Source organism: Lepidochelys kempii, chromosome 1, assembly GCF_965140285.1.
Source record: "Lepidochelys kempii isolate rLepKem1 chromosome 1, rLepKem1.hap1, whole genome shotgun sequence".
Classification (NCBI taxonomy): domain Eukaryota; kingdom Metazoa; phylum Chordata; order Testudines; family Cheloniidae; genus Lepidochelys; species Lepidochelys kempii.
The window spans coordinates 121,562,739-121,581,651 of record NC_136380.1 but is presented as its reverse complement, the minus strand read 5'-3'; the positions used below and the strand labels follow the sequence as shown (position 1 = coordinate 121,581,651).

Genomic DNA, 18,913 nt, shown 5'->3' with positions numbered 1-18,913 from the left:
TTTTACCTGAGAGTCCGCAGGTACGGCCGCTCGCAGCTCCCAGTGGCTGCAGTTCACTGTTCCCTGCCATTGGAAGCTGCGGGGCTTACCCTGAACAAGCCGTGAACCAAGTTTGGGAACCCTTGAATTAAACCAGTGGTGTAAAACCGGGAATGAACCTGACCCATTATCTTCAATGAACTTGGCTGACCTGAGTAAGAAAAGCAGGATTTGGCCCAATCTGTCTGCAGATTTTTGTTACAGTGATGGTGCATCTTGAAATACTTGAGATTTTTCATCCCTCTGGGGCACCAAACACTTCGACAAAATGATGTGCATAAACACTGTATTTATGGTTTAGTGGACTGAGGTGAGCACAACTCCGGGAAGTAGGCACTCATTTAATCCTGGGCTCTCTGGTTGACTTGTTGTGTTGCCTCAGGCAAGTCACTTAGGGTAGGATTATCAAAAAGTACTATGTGTCAGCCTAACTGTTCCCATTGAAGTCTGTAGTAAAATTTCCCTTGATTTCAATGAGAGCAGAGTCAGGGTCCTGTACGGAGTACTTTGAAAGGTCTAAGTTGTAACCTCTCTGTGGTGCTCAACCTGCAAAGATTTATGCATATGCTTTACACAAGTGGTTTCATTGAGATGGCCCATGTGTCAGGCAACTGGGGCGAGGATTGTCTAGCCTAGTGATCAGAGTGGGCATCAGGCAACGGTGATTAGAGCAGGGCTTAAATTCTCAAAGAGTATTTCCCAGAGCCCTCGGACTCAGAGCTTCCACCTTGCAGGGCCGCCAGGAGCTTGGGGCTTCTGCCCCATGGGTTTGAAAATATTTACCAGAGCTCTGCTCTGGACAGCTCTGGCTGAATTTAAGCCTTGAGCATCAGAAACCAAGTCTAGGGTCAGAGCCTGAACCATTAGTCAGAAACTAGAGCATAGGTCAAGCCAGTGGTCTGGAACTAGAGCAAGCAGGGTAGCAGGCAAAGAGGGGATCGGGCAGGAGCAGGACAGAGGCAATGCTTGGGGACAGGACAGGAGCAGCAGGAACAAGTTAACACTGGAACAGGCACAGTGGTGGGCATGAGATTGAGCATCCAGCTAGCTGCTGTTGCTGCTGACTTAAGAGCAGCCCACTGGCCCCTCCAGTCAATCAGGTGGTGTGACCAATCAGGCAGCCTGCTGCAAGCCAGCTAAACTGATGAGGCTGCCTGGAGATTAGCTTTGCTGCAGGCCCTGATTCCTGACACCATCCTCATAAAGTTAAGCACTTGCATGTTTGGACGATTAGGGCCTGCATGCACTGAAGAAAGGGATAATAACACTCACTTCCTAGGGATTTTGTGATGTCGTTAAAATTTGTAAATGTAAAGGACTGTACAAGGGCTAAGTATTTTTATTTATTTACTTAACTAAAATGTCAAAAGCTCAACAAATTATAAATATCCATTATTTCTTCAGGCAATTAGTTTCTTTCTCTGGCAAAGATAACTGGAATAGTGCTAATGTTTTTAATCATTTCAAGCAAATGTGACTCGGCTGTTTCTATTGATGCTGGGTGTACATACACATCTTAATACTAAATTAAAACATAGTTAACCACAGCTGGAGAAATACAAACAGACTCCAGCCAGAAATAAACAATCTATTCTTCCAGTTATCCTCTGACAACCTCAAACGTCGGAAGATGAGACTTTGAGTCTAATTACATATCGGTGCACTATGGCAAGCACTGCAGGATTGCACAAGTGAGGCGGGGCGAAATACATCTCTCCCCTTGTGGCTGTGCATAGGCAATAGCATTCCTTGTAACTGCATGGATGGCTCCAGGCCAGCACCTCTGTTGGAACTAGTCTCTCCAGAGTACTCAGAGAGGCAGCAGGACCTCAGCACCAGCCAGCAAACCAGCAGATGTGCTGTACCCTATGAACAGGTGCTGCAGAAGTAAAACTCCCCCTCATCTCCCAGAGACATTGTGCCTAACTGAGGCACAATCAACCTGATTTTCCTCGAGCTTACACTGGTGTAAATCAGTTAAACTCTGATGAACTCAACAGAATCATATTGGTATAAAATTTTAGGATTTGAACTCTGGATGATGATGTCTGTTGACTGGTTGGTTGTTTACCCCAACCTCATCCTTCCCCTCTCCTCACAGTCCCTCTGCTGCCTGAAAAAAAGCTGAAGTCATTATTGATCATGGTGGTCAGAATTTCATTTACATGTGTTAGGTTAGAGGAGTTATCTGCCAATGAAGGGGACTGGTGGTGTTTCCAAAATCAGATTTTAAGACGAACTCATGATGTATCAGATTGAGTAGCCAAGTATTTATTTGACATTGATTTATTTGCTTCATTCATGTGTTCAGGTGCAACTGGTATTGAAGACCGTTTACAAGATGGTGTCCCAGAAACCATTGCAAACTTACGCAAAGCTGGGCTGCAGATTTGGGTTCTCACTGGAGACAAGCAAGAAACTGCCATTAATATAGCTTATGCATGCAAGCTACTAGATCATGATGAGGAAATCATCACCTTGAATGCTGACTCACTGGTAAACAGATCCTTGTCAGATGGTTAAATGTTAGGTTGAAGTCCAAAGGTGAACTAGTTTTGCTTTGATTTTGGCAGCTGCAGTTAAAAGGTTGATTGCTTTCTTCTTCTTCTTCTTCTTTTATCTTTCTTCTTCCTGTTCAATCTATATTTAGGGGATAGGATTTGTAGGTGGATATTTATTAATTATTTATACTCCCAGATTTTAGTGCCTTATATCATGATACAACTTGAAACTATATACACCACTGCACATCAATGTATATCACAACATAATATGAATGAATGCCTTTCTTTGGTATACATTTTAATGTAGGACATACCAGGGGTTCTCAACCTTTTTCTTTCTGAGGTACTCTTCCCGCACCGCCTCCCCCAACAGGCTATAAAAGCTCCACAGTCCACCTGTGCCACAACAATTGTTTTGCTGCATATAAAAGCCGGTGCCAGCACTAGGGGGTAGCAAGCAGGGAAGTTCCGTGGGGCCCCATGCCACCGGGGGCCCACAAAGCTAAGTTGCTAAGGCTTTGGCTTCAGCCCCGGGTGGCAGGGCTTGGGGCCCCAGGATTCAGCCCCATGTGGTGGGGATTCAGCTTTCTGCCCTGCGCCCCAGCAAGTCTAATGCTGACCCAGCTTGGCGGATCCCCTGAAACTCCTCGCGGCCCCCCAAGGGGCCCTGGACCCCTGGTTGAGAGCCACTAGGACATACCATCGTAAGGTACATGCCAGGATATAGTATTCACTTGTTTCTTATTGGCACCCACTGCAAATACAAAAGCAATCTATTATATGTTTTTGAAGGAGAAAACAATGAACTGCCTGTTGAGAATAATTATTTTCAAGCCAATGGACTGTAATACTAGGTAATTCATACTCTGCTACATAGACTTTTTATTTGATGATAAGGAAAATGTTTGAATTTCAGTGCTCATAGTCATGATGGACTGATAACCCGAGCTACGGTCAGGCATTGCTCAGTTTGTCTTAAATACACAATAGCAAGGGGTTTGCTGATATGGTCAAACATAAAAGGAACCAGGTTGATAGCACCAAAGTAATTTAATGTGGTGATCAAATCAGCTTTCAAATCCAGAATTGGAGGTAGACCAACACTATCCAACTACAATTCTTTTCTAAAGGAAAGAAAAGATAACTTGAGTGTAGCGAGTTAGCTGGTAAATTGATTTCCTGTGATCTCACTTCTTTATTTCTGATCACTTGAAAAATATTTTGCTACAAGACTGGTAGCATTTTATCTTAAATGTTCAGATGTTAGTAATACATTCTATTAATTAAGTTTGGTTAGGATATAGATTTTAAAATAAGTTAAATAACCCTTAATTGGCATTTACAAATACCTGATTAATGATTTGATTAATAAGCATTCTGTGATGCTCATCACCATAGTTAGCTCAGCACGGATTCTCATATCACATGTCAATTCTGCTATTCTGAGGACAAGCTAAAAGAAATTAGTGTAAGACAGCACTGCAGGTTGAAAAGTAAACAGAATTGCTTTTAAGCCCTTTATCAATTGCTAGCAGTATCTTTTGCAACAAGAATTAAGTGTTTTTAGATGGAGTAAACAAGGAGGAAAGAATAATAGAAATAAAAATTGTCAAAGTGGAATCAATATTGAAGACTCTATTGTTCTCCATTTCTAAATTTATAACAAGCACAGTAAGTTGATTACATGATCCCACAGCAGCAACTTTCACTAACGCATATTTATTTTTGTATTGTATTTCAGGAGACAAGTGCTGCTTTGCTGGACCACTGTCTGCAGTATATAGAGTCTAAGTTTTCAAACAACACAATAGATGAGACTGCTGGAAAAATGACAGTTGGGTTTGGCCCTCTCTCTCCACCTTCATCTTCAGTGCATTCCAGCTTGGGCCTAGTGATTGATGGAAAGACTCTGGCTTATGCACTGGATAAAACACTAGGAGACAAATTTCTTTCACTAGCCAGGAGATGTCGCTCAGTTCTGTGTTGTCGCTCTACCCCACTGCAAAAAAGCATGGTAGTAAAACTAGTCAGAGATAAACTCAAAGCAATGACCTTGGCAATAGGCAAGTGTCTCCATTTAAATGAGCCTATATTTAATGCATACACCCCTTTGGAATTTCACTTTTCTTCTGGACACTTTAGAAGCCTAAAAGCTTCAATTTTAGTTTGAAAATGCTTCTGAGATCTTAAGAGCATTTATTCCAAACAAAAATAGAGTTTCTAAGGTGGCATCTGGGATTACTTCCTGCAGAAATTGGTCAAATGGAGATGGTCTACTCCACAATGGTGCTTGAATAGAGCAACGTTTTGTAAATTGAGTGAGCTGACACCACTGACCATCACTTTGCAGTATAGATCAGGACAAATCTGTGTTCAGTGTCATTTCAGCTAATCATGATTAAAACCCAAGGCCCTCAATTTTTGATCATGAGTAGGTGACAGTGCTGAACACCAGTTGTCCAGCACTACAGTGGTTGCAAAGTTGGGATTAACGTCATATACGCTAACATAGTTCGTCACAACCATTTTCCATTGTACGGTTGATAGTGGGGACTCTTTGTCAAGTCATCCAGTTCAGAATCCTGCAGCACCCACAAGGTTCCCGCACTTTAAATTGAGAAAGCTCTGCTTATTCCTCACACAACCCTCCTTTCCCCACTCTGAGTCTAATGTCACAGAGTTTATCTCATTATGTCTAGCCTCATGCCCAATTTTATGGTCCCTTAATACTTCCAGTCAGTTAGTTTGCAGCAGGAATGTTTTCAGGAGTTTGTTTCCCTGCTGCACATGGACTTCTGAGTACCCATGCAACAAAGACATGACCTCTGTGTTCCAGGTCCCATTAAAGAGACCCACTCATACAGAAGTACTCAGTTTATGTTTCCTTGGCATGGTATAGCAAAAACCTAGATAGACAGACGTCAAGGGCTTGGTGGTCCCTTCTAAGGTTTTGAAACTGTAGTTCCATGAAGTACAGGTGTTTCAAACCAGATCCCTATGCCATCCTTGCTCACTGATGCTCTACAGTCACCTATTTTTTCCTTTGTTTTTCTGACATTAATCATCTCTGTTTTATTAATATTAAACCATGTTGCATCCTATTGTTACTAGGTGATGGAGCTAACGATGTCAGTATGATCCAGGTGGCAGACGTAGGTGTGGGGATCTCTGGTCCTGAGGGCATGCAGGTAATGCGGGTTGTTTATTGAAAAGTTTCCCCAGGAAAAAGTTGGACTGAATGTTTTCCGTATGTCTGCTTGCATCTTGCCTCCCAGTCAACGAGAGCAAGTTACCTCTTGACAGGCAGCAAAAGTAAATGAGCAAGTTGCAAGCTGCCCTGAGGTGTACCAGTTGGGATTTGTAAAAATCACTTATGCTTGAGTTCGAGCATATGTTTCTTATCCAATCTGTGGTGAGCTTACACATTTTACATTCACCTCATAAAACTCAAATTACAAGAGGTCTTTTGGCACATTTACTTTTTAACGAAATCAGGTATTAATTTTAAAAAACCCTCAGCTATGTCCTATTTCTATAATAAATAAAGATTAAATTGACTTCCCCTCCTTGCATTTTCTTCCTCTGTCTTTTATTCTTCATATGTCCTGCACTGGTCCTGTAAAATTATCCTGTGGTGTGGTTGGACAAATCTATTTACCTAATGCAGCTAAGATAGGTGTCACTGAAGTGTATAAGCCTCAGAAGGCTGCATATGCCACTTGTGCTCCAAGCCAACCTATTCAGACAATACACCTGAGTAGTGCACAAGGCCTGCTCTCCTCTCCCTGCTGGGACATGCAGGTGGGATATGAGTTTTACTCTACAGCCCTTGGAATGTGAGTAGCTGCAGTGACAATTAAGGGACTGCTCGTTTGGGAGGGGAGGGGCGCCTGACCCACCCCTGATTGTCATGCAGTCCATGTAAAACCTTTTCCATGTTGGTCTGTCAATCAACTGGGAAGAAGCTGCCCCTGCTGAGATTGTTTGGGAATTCACTCAGTATGCTCGTGTCTCTGTCCATCATTCCCGACAGCCTGATTGCTATATATGGCAGGGCAGTAAAAGATGAAAGCTTGGGCTAAGACTGAAATAGGTTTTTTTTTAACAGGGCTTTCTTCTGTAAGCCGGATCAGAGTAAGGAGTAAACTCAGAAGATGCTGAGCCTGGGCGCCTCACACAGCCTCTGCAGGCTTTACAAGCATGGGAGGACATTTGGGTTGAATAGAGCCTAAGCAGCATGGAATCCTGAGCAGGCTGTTGTAGGAGGGCCCATTCCAAGGCCTACTGAAGTCAGTGGGAGTCTTTCCATTGACTTCATTGTACTTTGAATCGGCTCCTAGCATCTCTGTGTGAACTCAAACCCCTGATTTCTCATGAACATCATTTTAGTTCACAGATATAATACTCCACATCTCTCGCTCTCTCTGTCTCTCCTTTTTCCTCCTTCCAATTCCTCTTTTCAGTTGATCTAGTAATTCTGAGACAGCTGGTCTTTCAGTGTCCCTAGCCATTTCAGTGCATTCTGCTCTGAAAGTTTGTCATTTTGTTTGTTATTCCATTAAACCACCTAGATTATTTCTCTTTTTATGTTTATTTTGTATTGAATGTTCACACGTAGTGGGAAGGCTTATGGATCCCCTGCCTTTGATCCCAGGCTTCCATAGGAAATCATGCATGGCTTTGTACAATAAGCAGCTGTCAAAATTGTATACATGCAGGTGCTTCAAAGGAGTCAAGCATCGGGATCTCTCATACAGCAAACTGACTGATTTATTTTTCTTTCACATCCTATGGAAGGAGCAGCATGGAGCACGAACCATGCTTTCCTATGCAAAACCTGGGGGGAGGGGGGCGGATGGAGGAGAACGAAAACATCAAATCCGAGCTGATATTTTGGGATAAAATAAACATGTAAGTGTAATTGGATAAAATTATCTTTCCATTCCTCCCTGCATACCAAAAATAGACCTTTAAAAACTTTTAAAATGTGGTTTGGAATAATTTGGTGGAAACATAAAATAAAGAAAAGTAAACAATTTAACCTCATGATTCCATAATGGAATTAGAAAATGGGTAGGGGAGAAGGAAACAGATGAATAAGACAATAAACAAAATGTAAATTTAAAAAGCAATACAACTGTTGGTGGAATCTGTGGCCAACTCAACGGCCTGGCAGGATCTAACGCAACTGATATACTGCTCCGTTCATGATGAGATCTTAAATCCTGATCGTACTTTAACTTGAAATTTAGCCAGTCAAAAGTAGCTATGCTATAGAGAGAAATGGTGGTATTCATACCATAGATGTGATTTGGCAGGTTCTAAAACTTCAGGGGAACCTCTTCTGTAATGATCTCTCACAATTTTGGGAACTTGCATATAGTTAAAACAAATTTCCTCTGAATACTGAGATCTCAGGGGAATGTGGGTGGGCAAACATTTGCAATTCCAGATCATGATAATTAATTAAAACAAATTATTTGGGTGTTTTGCTTTTTTAACTCCACTAATTGTAATGTAGCATATTATTATCTCACTCATTTAAATCCCTCCTGAAAACTCCCTTCTTCTGCACAAAATAATGCTGTCTTCTTTGTAGTTCTTAAAAAGAGAAATGCTCACAGCCATCATCTATGAGCATCTGTACAATCACACGACTATAACCCTTGGTCCTTCCTCACCCCACTTCCTTCCTACGGTTTGTCACTCATGTCACCCTCTGTAGTAGTGGAGATAGTAATCTTCTAGGAGCAAGCACATTGTCCTTTTGTGTGTTCTCTGAAGCACCTGGTTTGCTTTTGGACACTGTAAAATTATAACTATTTGTGAAAGCATTGAGGACACAATGGGCCAGTCTCTTCTTTCACTTAGACCAGGGTGGAACTAATCCAACTCCATTGGACTTTAATGGAGTTACTCTGGCTGTTTGTGGATGTTGGCAGGATACTCCAGCGCACCGTCTGTGTGTCTTAGGTGACACTCTACAATAGTGATTTCAACTCTTCTTTCATTGAAGGCAGTGATGGCGAGTGACTTTGCAGTCCCAAGGTTTCGGCATTTGGAAAAGCTCTTGCTTGTTCACGGGCACTGGTGTTATTCCCGGATCGCCAATATGGTGCTGTATTTCTTCTACAAAAATGCAGTAAGTGTTTGACTTGACAGTTTTGTGGCTCCTCATGTTTCCAGGGTTTATTTTGTGTGAGCATGAGGTCAGCCTTCAAATGGTTTATAAATAAGCTTCAAACAAGCTTGTAGAGTTGAAAGACAGCTGGCTGCCATTCACAGGAATAGCAGGCCCCACTATGTGACAGCGACAGTGTGCTGCAGAATGTGAAAATTAGGTAACATGAATAAGACGTGCTGCTTAACAAAAGTTTCTTTATCAAGCAGTACCTTTTGCAAAAATTTTGCTGGCTAGATATAGGAGCCTTTAATGCCAAGTCCACCCTGTGCTGGTCTGAAGTAGTAGGTGTGTTTTCTCTTCCTAATCCTGTTTTATAATTGTTTGTGCAAATTGTAAATTGACCCCAGTGATCTAAGCTAATTTGGGCCGTCTATCAGCCAAGCATATCGGAAGTGTTTTGGTTTTCCCCTATGTCCTTCAGCCAAATAAATACACCATGAAAGGAGCACATTGCAATACATATCGAAGTATGGGCCTGAATCTCCTCCCAGTTACACTAGTGCCAATAATGAATAACTCCATTACTAGGTACTGGGCTATTAGAAACCCAGCTCCTCAGCCCTGCCTGAGACCCTTTGCATCACTCACACAATACTCGAAGAGGCAGCTGAGGCTTCCTTCAGCACGGAAGAATCATTGACGGGCATGAAGGTATTGTGGATGTGCATCGCCTGCTCACTCTGTTGAGAGTAGGGATCATGAAAGAGTGGGATGGGGTACGGCCAGGCCAGACACAGCACTCCTGATGCTCCAGGACATAATGGAAGGGAGAATATAGCTTCATGTGTGTAATTGAGAGAACAAGTAGCACCTGGTCTAATTAAGGTTGATTTCCAACTTCTGTATAATCCCTGCTCGTAATTTTCTTTTGGTCTAAAGATTCCATGCCAGGTGTCAGTCCAAGGGTAACTTTTAATTGTTTTGGGACAAGACTGTATTTTTGCTCAACTTGCTGACGAGAATAGGAACACCATGCATGCTAGGTAAATAATAAAAATAATCATTGGTTGAACTGGATCTTTGAGTTAACATGGACACGATAAAATCTGCGAAGCATGTTCTGATCAGGAAGGTTATACTTACATGCTTTCAAAAACTAATCAAAGTAAACACTTCCAAATTCTGAAGTTCCAAAGATCTCACCAAGCCTTAAAAAGCAAGCTAAATTTGAATAGTTGGCCTACGCTAGTGCTCCCACCATTGCTACCATTGGTGGAGTGGCACCTGTGGTAATGCAATGGCAGGAAACTTACCAGCATTTTTTGGTAAGGTGACAAAATGCTAGTGTACACAGGCTCTTCTAGGCTTAATCCTGAGATGTGTTGAGCCTCTGCACCTTCCTATCTATGTATTTCTATTGTGCCCATCACCATGGTAATACTTAACCTCATCAATGAAGTGGAATATTATACTTTCAGAGACATGTACTCAGAGCGATTTTATTTTTAAATCAAAACACTCTCAAGAAATATATGTAAGTACATTCCAATGATCAGCATGCAAGGATTCAATTTATACATTTGCATTTTTGTTCAATCCTTGTAAAATCTTACATTCCTCTACACCTCCCACCCCAATTACAAGTGTTATTTTTCATGCTGTATTCAGTAAGACATCCAACTGCAGACATTTTCTGAAGCTGTTGCCCCCAGGCTTGAATGAAACTTGAGAATCTGTGTTTGTGGTTGCTCTGCTTCTGCTGCCTTCAGAGCCTGTAAGAGCAATCCTAGTTGCTACCGACCCTGAAACCACAGTGGGAAATCCAATTTCTAGACCTGAATGTGTCAGACATATACTGGCTTCCCTCAGGGGAGGAGAATTCTAACTTCCTCTAAGATGCAAGTACCGCATTCATTCACAGGGAGACCACTCTTGATGAATTGTCCACAGGGAATCAAGATAACTGTGCTGCATACATTCTGCTAGATCTCTATCTCCTCAGGTTTTTACATTTGCTTGTATTGTGCCAATTTCCATTCAGCAGTAGAACCTATCTAGCTCATAGTTTAAGCCCCAGATTGCTGCAGAAACCACGCTGCAGGATTTAAAAAGGTGCAGCAGGGTAGGTCCTAGCTGGTCATATGGCTGCTTGGGGCAGCATATAAAAGGAAGAGAAAGCTGGGTCAAACGGGAGCTAAGGGAGAGGGCACATCCTCTCCCCTCCTAGCTAGTTAAAGCAGGGAAAGCCTTTGAGGAATTACAGCCAAGTAGTTTCAGATGATTTGCTTTTAATTTTTGTGATTGTTTGGTGGATAATCAACAAATCTGGAGAACAGGACCGTAAGCAGGACCGAGGCTTGGAGCTTTATTTCATATGGATTTATGTTTGTTCCTTATGTTTGTTAGTGGGTTTGTTTTCTCATTACAGTCTTGAAAAGAGCCTTTGTGAGCTAGCTAAGTCTCCAGAAAATTCTCAAACCAACACAAGATATTGAAATAGAAACATGATCCTTTTTACAACAGTAATAAACAACACAATGAGATCTACATTCATGAAATATACGTGGAACTCCACACAAAAATGGTGTCATTACTCATTTATGTTTAGCCGCATTTTGTATTTGAGAGTTATAATTGGATTGAAAATTAATTTCATATGAGGCAAAGCCCCAATCATATCTAAGACCACAAGCCTGTTAAGACTTATACACATGCTTAACTTTAAGCATGAGTAGTGGGAATGGGAATAATAAATAATAGAAGGTCAGGTGTCCTCAGTGGGGTCTACTCATTACTTTAGGTTAAGCCCTTGTGCAAGTGTTTGCAAAATCAAAGTCAACATGATTTCACAGAGCCATGGAGAGATGATGTACTGAGATGTACTGGGGGGAGGAATAGCTCAGTGGTTTGAGCATTGGCCTGATAAACCCAGGGTTGTGAGTTCAATCCTTGAGGGGGCCATTTAGGGATCTGGGGCAAAAATTGGGGATTGGTCCTGCTTCAAGCAGGGGGTTGGACTAGTTGACCTTCTGAGGTCCCTTCCAACCCTAACCTTCTATGAATTGTTGAAATCATGGTGGAATTCCTCAAGGGCTTCTTTTTTTGGCAGGGGGAGGGATAGCTCAGTGGTTTGAGCATTGGCCTGATAAACCCAGGGTTGTGAGTTCAATCCTTGAGGGGGCCATTTAGGGATCTAGGGCAAAAATTGGGGATTGGTCCTGCTTTGAGCAGGGGGTTGGACTAGATGACCTCCTGAGGTCCCTTCCAACCCTGATAGTCTATGATTTACACTGTTTTTTCCCTACTTGTTTTAAATTCCAGACTGATTATGCTTTATGTCCTGCTGTTTTGATTGCAGATGTTTGTGGCCCTTCTCTTCTGGTACCAGTTCTATTGTGGGTTCTCTGGCTCTTCAATGATTGATCAGTGGTACCTGATCTTCTTTAATTTATTATTCTCTTCTCTTCCACAACTGATCACTGGGGTGCTGGATAAGGATATACCAGCTGAAGTGCTAATTGGTGTACCTCACCTCTACAAAAGTGGCCAGAAAATGGAGGTAAAAGCTTTGCCTTTCAGAAGATTTTTTCTGATGGTCATGAATTTTAATGAAAACCAAGCTTGGCGGCAAAGGACACATGCACCAAATAAAGCTAAAGAATAGGAGTCTGAGAAACTGTTTTTCTTTCTTGTTAGCATTTCTAGGTGTATGTCTACACTGGGATAAAAGACCCACAGCTGGCCACGAGGAGGGAGGGCCTCAAAGCCTGGTGTCCAGTCCAAGCCCAAACATCTACACTGCAATTTTATAGCCTTCAGCCAGAGCCCCAGAAGCCCCAGTCAGCTGACCTGGGCTCTGAGACTCAGTGTTCTCATTGCAGCATAGACATACCATATAATAATCCTAACCAAAATATCTAAATGCCAGAAACGAAATATGCCAGAAAAAAGCCTTTTTGTAAACAGTATCTTAAAATATATGGATTTATGTTTGTTGGTGGGTTTGTTTTTCTCCCCAATTTATACTGAGCACCTACCCTTTGAGGAATTAGCGGCTGTTACAAATTTCAAATATAAACACAAAATAAGACATTTTATATATTGTGTAATAGAGTAAAATGGACTATTCCTACCATCACATCATGCTGTTTACCCACCAAAACCAAGAACTTGTTCAGTCCCCACCCTTCCACAAGGGGGGGAAGGATGAACCTGGAAGTGTGCCCAGAGGGTTAACAAATCTGGGATCTGGTGGCCCAAGTGGTGAAGTGAGTTACAGAGTCAAAAACCCTTTATGGCAAACAAGTTGTCTGCAGCCCATTTCTGTGTAAACTGCAAGGAAAGGGGCAGAAGGCCATCAAGCTAGACCATTTCTGCTGATTGCAACTGCAGTTTTATCATGAGGGGGGAAGGGTGGCTTCTCAGGTTAGCAAAACCTGAGATGTCTTCTTGATCAGAGGCCTTACAACAGGTTCCTCAAAGACAACTTGGCCTCTGAAGGGAGTCATTGACTCTCTCAACCAACAGTGCACCCAGTACTTGGTGCATTACATTTCTAGTAATATTGCTAGGTGCTATACTTGAAAGAAGAGGTGGAGAATTTCAGAGCTGCTCATTTTCGGTGTGTTTGTCTTGATCCTCTTTTTTTTATCGGCTGTTGTTTCTGGGCTTTATATTTCCATCCTTTGGCCTGCTGCTCAAAACATTGCAATTAAAGTTCCACAAAATAAATGCCCCTATTTACTTCCCTACTAAAAGATGACAAAAATAGTTAGGTTATGATTTAGTTTAAGCTAATTTTGAGGTTTTATTTGGTTTTCTTAATTGACAAACCAGTGTAAAAGATGGATTAGTTTGGCAAAACAGTCAGCAGATTGACAAGAGAAATATTTCATGTTCACAGTAGAATTCTTTCTCAAAGCTGAGTCCATTGTCCATTCTGAGGTTCTTTGAATGCTATTGAATACCTGTCTAAAAAGACTTACAAATAACATTTTGCTAAACTATTCCTGCTTGTAGGTAGCCAGTAATATCCTCACTCTTCTCTTTGGAAAAGATTTTAATTGAATCTGTCTACATGTTGTTTAATTAGACCAAAGAACACAAGAGTTTTACGGGAGTCTCATTTCTAGGCTTAGGAAACTGTGAGCTAGAGGAAAAAGAAGGAAAAAGGAGCTTAATGAATTCATTAAACAAAATTATCACAGGAAATGTAAACCCGCTATAAGAACATTAGTAAAATAAATGAGCATTTTGCAGATCTGATATTTACAAAATGATTTCCTCTATACCCAGTTGGTCTGTATGATAATTCATGTGAATGTAAAAAATGGTTAAATTGTTTATACTAATGTGTTAGTAAAATTCAGTACTGTTTCTTAAGGAGTGATTATATTGCTGTGTAAATATACATTTAATATTGTTGTGGATTTTCCTTTCAATGTAAGCTGTATACTTTCATATTTAATCTTTCTTGAATACATAGTCTTTCATTTTATATGTAGAACACTTAGGGCCAGATTTTTAAATGTGTTTAGGTGCCTAACTCCTCACTGAAATCAGGCACCAAAATACATTTTAAAATCTGGCCCTTAAACCCCAGTCCTGCAAAGATGTAAGCATCTGTTGAAGTTTGAATAACACAAGTATGTAACTCCACTGAAGTCAATGGGACTAATTATAATGGATAAAATTAGGCACATATGCAAGTCAGTGGTGGATCAGGCGCTTAGTTCTAAATTATATCCTCTTGTGGAAAAACTCACCGAAGAAGATGCTTTAGAGGCAGAAATTCAGGTCATGGAAATCCCGACTAATCACTCCATCAGGAGGGTGGGGTTTGTTGGCCTGGGAAGGGAAAAGAGTGATGAGGTTCTCTGCACAAGCACTGGAAGAAATACATTTCAATTCAGATTTTTGTCTGGTACTAACAAATGGCTTCTTCATTAGACTCTTATTATGTGTTTTTGTGTCACAGGAGTACCAACCACACATGTTTTGGATGAACATGATTGATGCACTCTATCAAAGTCTAGTTTGTTTTTTCATCCCTTTTTTCGTAAGTTATCCATTCAGACATCCGATTTCATGCAATGTGAGGAGCAGATTAGAAAATACAGATTAGAGTAAAGCCCCTTTCCTTCTTTTCAGACTTACTATGACTCAGAGGTGGATCTGTTCTCCTGGGGAACCCCCATCACCACAATAGCTCTTTTTACCATCATATTACATCTGGCTATTGAAACCAAAACTTGGGTAAGTCGTCCACAGGAAAATTATAGAGGAGTCTTCTGGGATATTTTACCTATTTCCTTAGTGTGTCACTCTTTAAAATCAAGAAAAGCGTGTTTTATTCTCTCAGCGCTGTCTGTTTTTATCAAGCATTTCAACCAAACATGAAAATGGTTTGCAACAGCGAGCAGTGAGCAGCTTTGTAATCCTGGGATAACATGATTTTGGCAATTAATTGATCTTTAAATATTCATGGTAAATAGGCCCAACGGCCTGTGATGGGATGGGATCTGAATTACTACAGAAAATTCTTTCCTGGGTATCTGGCTGGTGAATCTTGCCCATATGCTCAGGGTTCAGCTGATCATAATATTTGGGGTCGGGAAGGAATTTTCCTCCAGGGCAGATTGGAAGAGGCCCTAAGGGTTTTTCGCCTTCCTCTGTAGCATGAGGCACGGGTCACTTGCTGGAGGATTCTCTGCACCTTGAAGTCTTTAAACCATGATTTGAGGACTTCAATAGCTCAGACATAGGTGAGAGGTTTATCGCAGGTGTGGGTGGGTGAGATTCTGTGGCCTGCATTGTGCAGGAGGTCAGACTAGATGATCATAATGGTCCCTTCTGACCTTAATATCTATGAATCTATGAATAAGGATTTATGAAATGAGACTGGTGTAAATACATTCTGTGCATGGATTTTGTACCAGAAAATTAAAAGTCAGTTTTTGTTGCTGTTTCTTCTAGACTTTGTTCCACTGGTCATCTTGTATCTTCAGTATCCTTTTATTTTTCATTGTCGCTCTCGTTTATAATGTTTCTTGCCCAATATGTTATCCTCCATCCAATCCCTACTGGACTATGGAAAAATTGATGGGCGAGCCTGTGTTTTACTTGATTTGTATTATATCACCAGTAGTTGCATTACTGCCCAGGTATAGTATCTTCCCCCTGTGTGTGTGTATGTTAGTGGCTTTTATACTTTGTGGTGGAATGGGAGAAAAGGTGAAGGGATGTGCCTGAATATGATTTGGGGGTAAGGGGCTTTTCTAATTTTTTTCTAATTTTTCTTTTTTATTGTCAGCCAGCTGAAGTATATTATTATCTTCATTTGATTCTTTAAGTCTGCTGGTTAGCAGAGTCAAATTACTTGTGTATTACTATTATCTCTGGTGAGTAGTTATTGTAGATCACATATTGTCAGGGTACTCAGAGCTCTTTGGGTAATCTTTTTATTTTAAATGTCAAATCTAAAGAAAATGATTTAACTGTGGTACTTGCCTGTGTAAACTCTCATTCTGTTAAAGTAATTGTTATATTCTGTTCTGTGGACATTTTTCTCTTGATAAAATCTCAAGCAGTTCCTCTTTCTTTGATTTCTTTTCATATGTACATTTTTCCTCCTTCAGATTTCTGTACAGAACCTTTCAGGGGACAGTCTTCCCAACTCAACTTCAGCTTGGACGCCAGTTGAATAGATTACCTCCAGAGACTCGCAACCAGATTCTGAACAGGTTGAATATCAAAAAGGAATCCATTCTCCAGAAACCACCCTGTGCAGAACATTCCCCACAGAATCCTCAGTCAAATGCTAGTGATTGTTTTAAGGCCTGCAACCAAACCCCGCCTTCGCAACCATCTCAGCATGGAAATGACCCAGCTTTCCCATCAAATACAAAGGCAGAACACACAGCAGGATTGAGGGTTACTGCTTCTTCTCCTGGAGCTCTATTATGTGGGGGAAATAAACACTCCTCAGTGGCAAACAGTCAAGAACAATCCCTGGGATTTCATGAAATTAATTACAACACTTCAGAGATGGAGTCAATGTCTGTAGAAGAAATGTTCCCATGGAACACAACAATTGACCAGTCAGGCTTCAGTTTATTGAACTGGATCACATCAACTCCCCTGTTCAGTCGGTTTGGGAGAGTTTTACAACAGTCACCACGTCGTTTACGAAATGAAGTACAGGACAACGTGTCTGTGCTTGGCTCCATATCTTCTTTGCATCAGGACTTCAAAGGCTTAACAGGGAAGTACTCAAACGACTTCCAGGAACAAATTAAAGGGACCCCAACTAATTGCTGTAAAAGTGAAACTCTTGAAACCACCTTCTTATGACATGGGCTTGAGTACATTTATATATTTTCTATTTGCACAAATGTATAGTGAAATTACTCTAATTGTTTCCAGAGATGAAACAGGAAATCAAAAAAATTATTTAAAAAATGTTTAAGTGCTATATATTGAAATAAGAGCTTTAAATATAAAGAAGAAAATACACTTGAATTTTCCAGTTCTCTCTCTTTATTTTTTTCATCTCATTTTATAAGAAAATGCAGGGTTGTTTCTTTTTCAGTTGCTTCTCTTTCATTCTGGCAAGTATTGCAAGCAATGGACCTACCTACTTTGTCCAAATGGTCTGGATTTCAGGAGAAATTATAGACATGATTATAGTTGGGTTAGCAATCATGGAGGGGGGAAACATGATAGTAGCACTATATCCCAGCAGTTTGGATAATTTGTCATCTGATTTAAAATAAAAAAATCTCTGTGAGGTCTGACAATCAAGTTTTTAAGGGGAAAACTGCTGGGCAGGTCTCTGAAAATATCCTACCTCTTTGTAAATATTAACAGTATCTCACTACTGTATAAATACATCTTATAAATGTCACCATATTTTGGTATCGCCTCAGTAGCATTTTATTTCTCATGATAAAACAATAAATAAATGACCATCCATAATACAAAGTGGTTGCCCAGCCTGACATTAATAAGAGTTCAGTCCGTCACTTGCAGTCAGTAAAAATAGTTTGCATTTGGCAGGTCAGTCTATTCCTTTTTAAAAGAAAAACTGCTTTTGCTTTGTAAAGAGGTGTTATGGGGGAAAGTGACTGTATGCTGTATGTGCAGTATGGTATAAGTCAGTGGGAACTGAGAGCACACTCAGCATTGAAATGCCACAGGACTTGTTGAAGAATGTAGGTCCAGTTTGATAAAGAATACATGGAGAGCCCTTTGTTATAGATTACAACCTCTTTCACTTCTAGTTCAGTGACTTGAAGCCCAAGTCATTAGTGACCATCTTTACCTTGGGAGGCTGTTTTGGGTTTGTGTACATAATCACATAGCGTGTGCCATCTCCACACACGAACTAACACAGGATATAGTTGTCACTTATTGTCTTTGCAGCCTGAGTTTTCAGAACATCCCATTTTTGTTTACTATTGGTTGTGTAAGCTCAGAACTTGCACACCTCGTTCTCTGTCTGTTGACAGGAAATCCCCAGCCATATTGGCTCCCATGGAGTCCCTCAATCTTAAGCCCCAATATTTGCCATACATTGGTTTCTAAGTCTCTCTGGGTATTTTTAAAAGGGTTTCCATGTTGGCCTCTTCCCACGAACACAGACAGAATTGGTCATATCAGAATGTGAAACTTGAACAAAGGGAAGAAGTAAAAGCAATATAAATAAAGGGTTACTATCAGCCTTCATTTGTGTTGCCCTGATAAAATGTGACACACAATTATACAGCCAAACTACATTTTGGAATGAGAATATTTCTATCTTCATTATGAAGTAAATATTGAATGTGCTAAATGTATCCACAGGTCTCACATATTCTAGCTTTTCATTAAACATGAGGTTGACTTGGGGAAGGACTTATGACTTAAGCAGGGCTTTATCATTTTTTCCTCACCTCGAAAAAGAATGTGTTAGGTCTAAAACAGAGGAAATCTCTCTTTTTAATAGACTCTTGGTGGCTGAAAGTGTTGTAATGCTTCTACATTCTGTATGGTTACCTTAGGAATCAGGCAGTAGATTTCTACACATGCTCAGATCACGAAATGCAGCCCATAGAATCCTGTTGAGAGGATTCATTTGTCCACTTGACCTTGCAGACATTTAACATAGACTATGCAGCATGTGCCAGCCCAAAGAACTCTCCTAGGTGGAGCTACAATCTCTTTTTTAATGGCAAAGGAAGTAATGGCTCAACTTTTTAAAGCAATA

The 18,913-nt window shown here is 40.7% G+C and overlaps 1 protein-coding gene across 2 annotated transcripts in view; it reads left to right on the top strand.

Annotated features, from left to right (window-relative positions):
- Positions 1-17,148, top strand: part of ATP10A (ATPase phospholipid transporting 10A (putative)) — a 160,625-nt gene extending 143,477 nt beyond the window's left edge. Inside the window, exons 13-21 of one of the 2 annotated variants that reach the window (XM_073353084.2) lie at positions 2,351-2,535; positions 4,285-4,606; positions 5,655-5,731; positions 8,560-8,685; positions 12,026-12,226; positions 14,645-14,725; positions 14,818-14,922; positions 15,643-15,830; positions 16,305-17,148. In XM_073353084.2, the coding sequence (XP_073209185.2) occupies positions 2,351-2,535; positions 4,285-4,606; positions 5,655-5,731; positions 8,560-8,685; positions 12,026-12,226; positions 14,645-14,725; positions 14,818-14,922; positions 15,643-15,830; positions 16,305-17,019 (2,000 nt within the window). In that variant the 3' untranslated portion in view covers positions 17,020-17,148. The remainder of the gene's footprint in view (positions 1-2,350; positions 2,536-4,284; positions 4,607-5,654; positions 5,732-8,559; positions 8,686-12,025; positions 12,227-14,644; positions 14,726-14,817; positions 14,923-15,642; positions 15,831-16,304) is intronic. The other variant, XM_073353092.2, reaches the window with a different exon arrangement.
- The last annotated feature ends 1,765 nt before the right edge of the window (positions 17,149-18,913 follow it).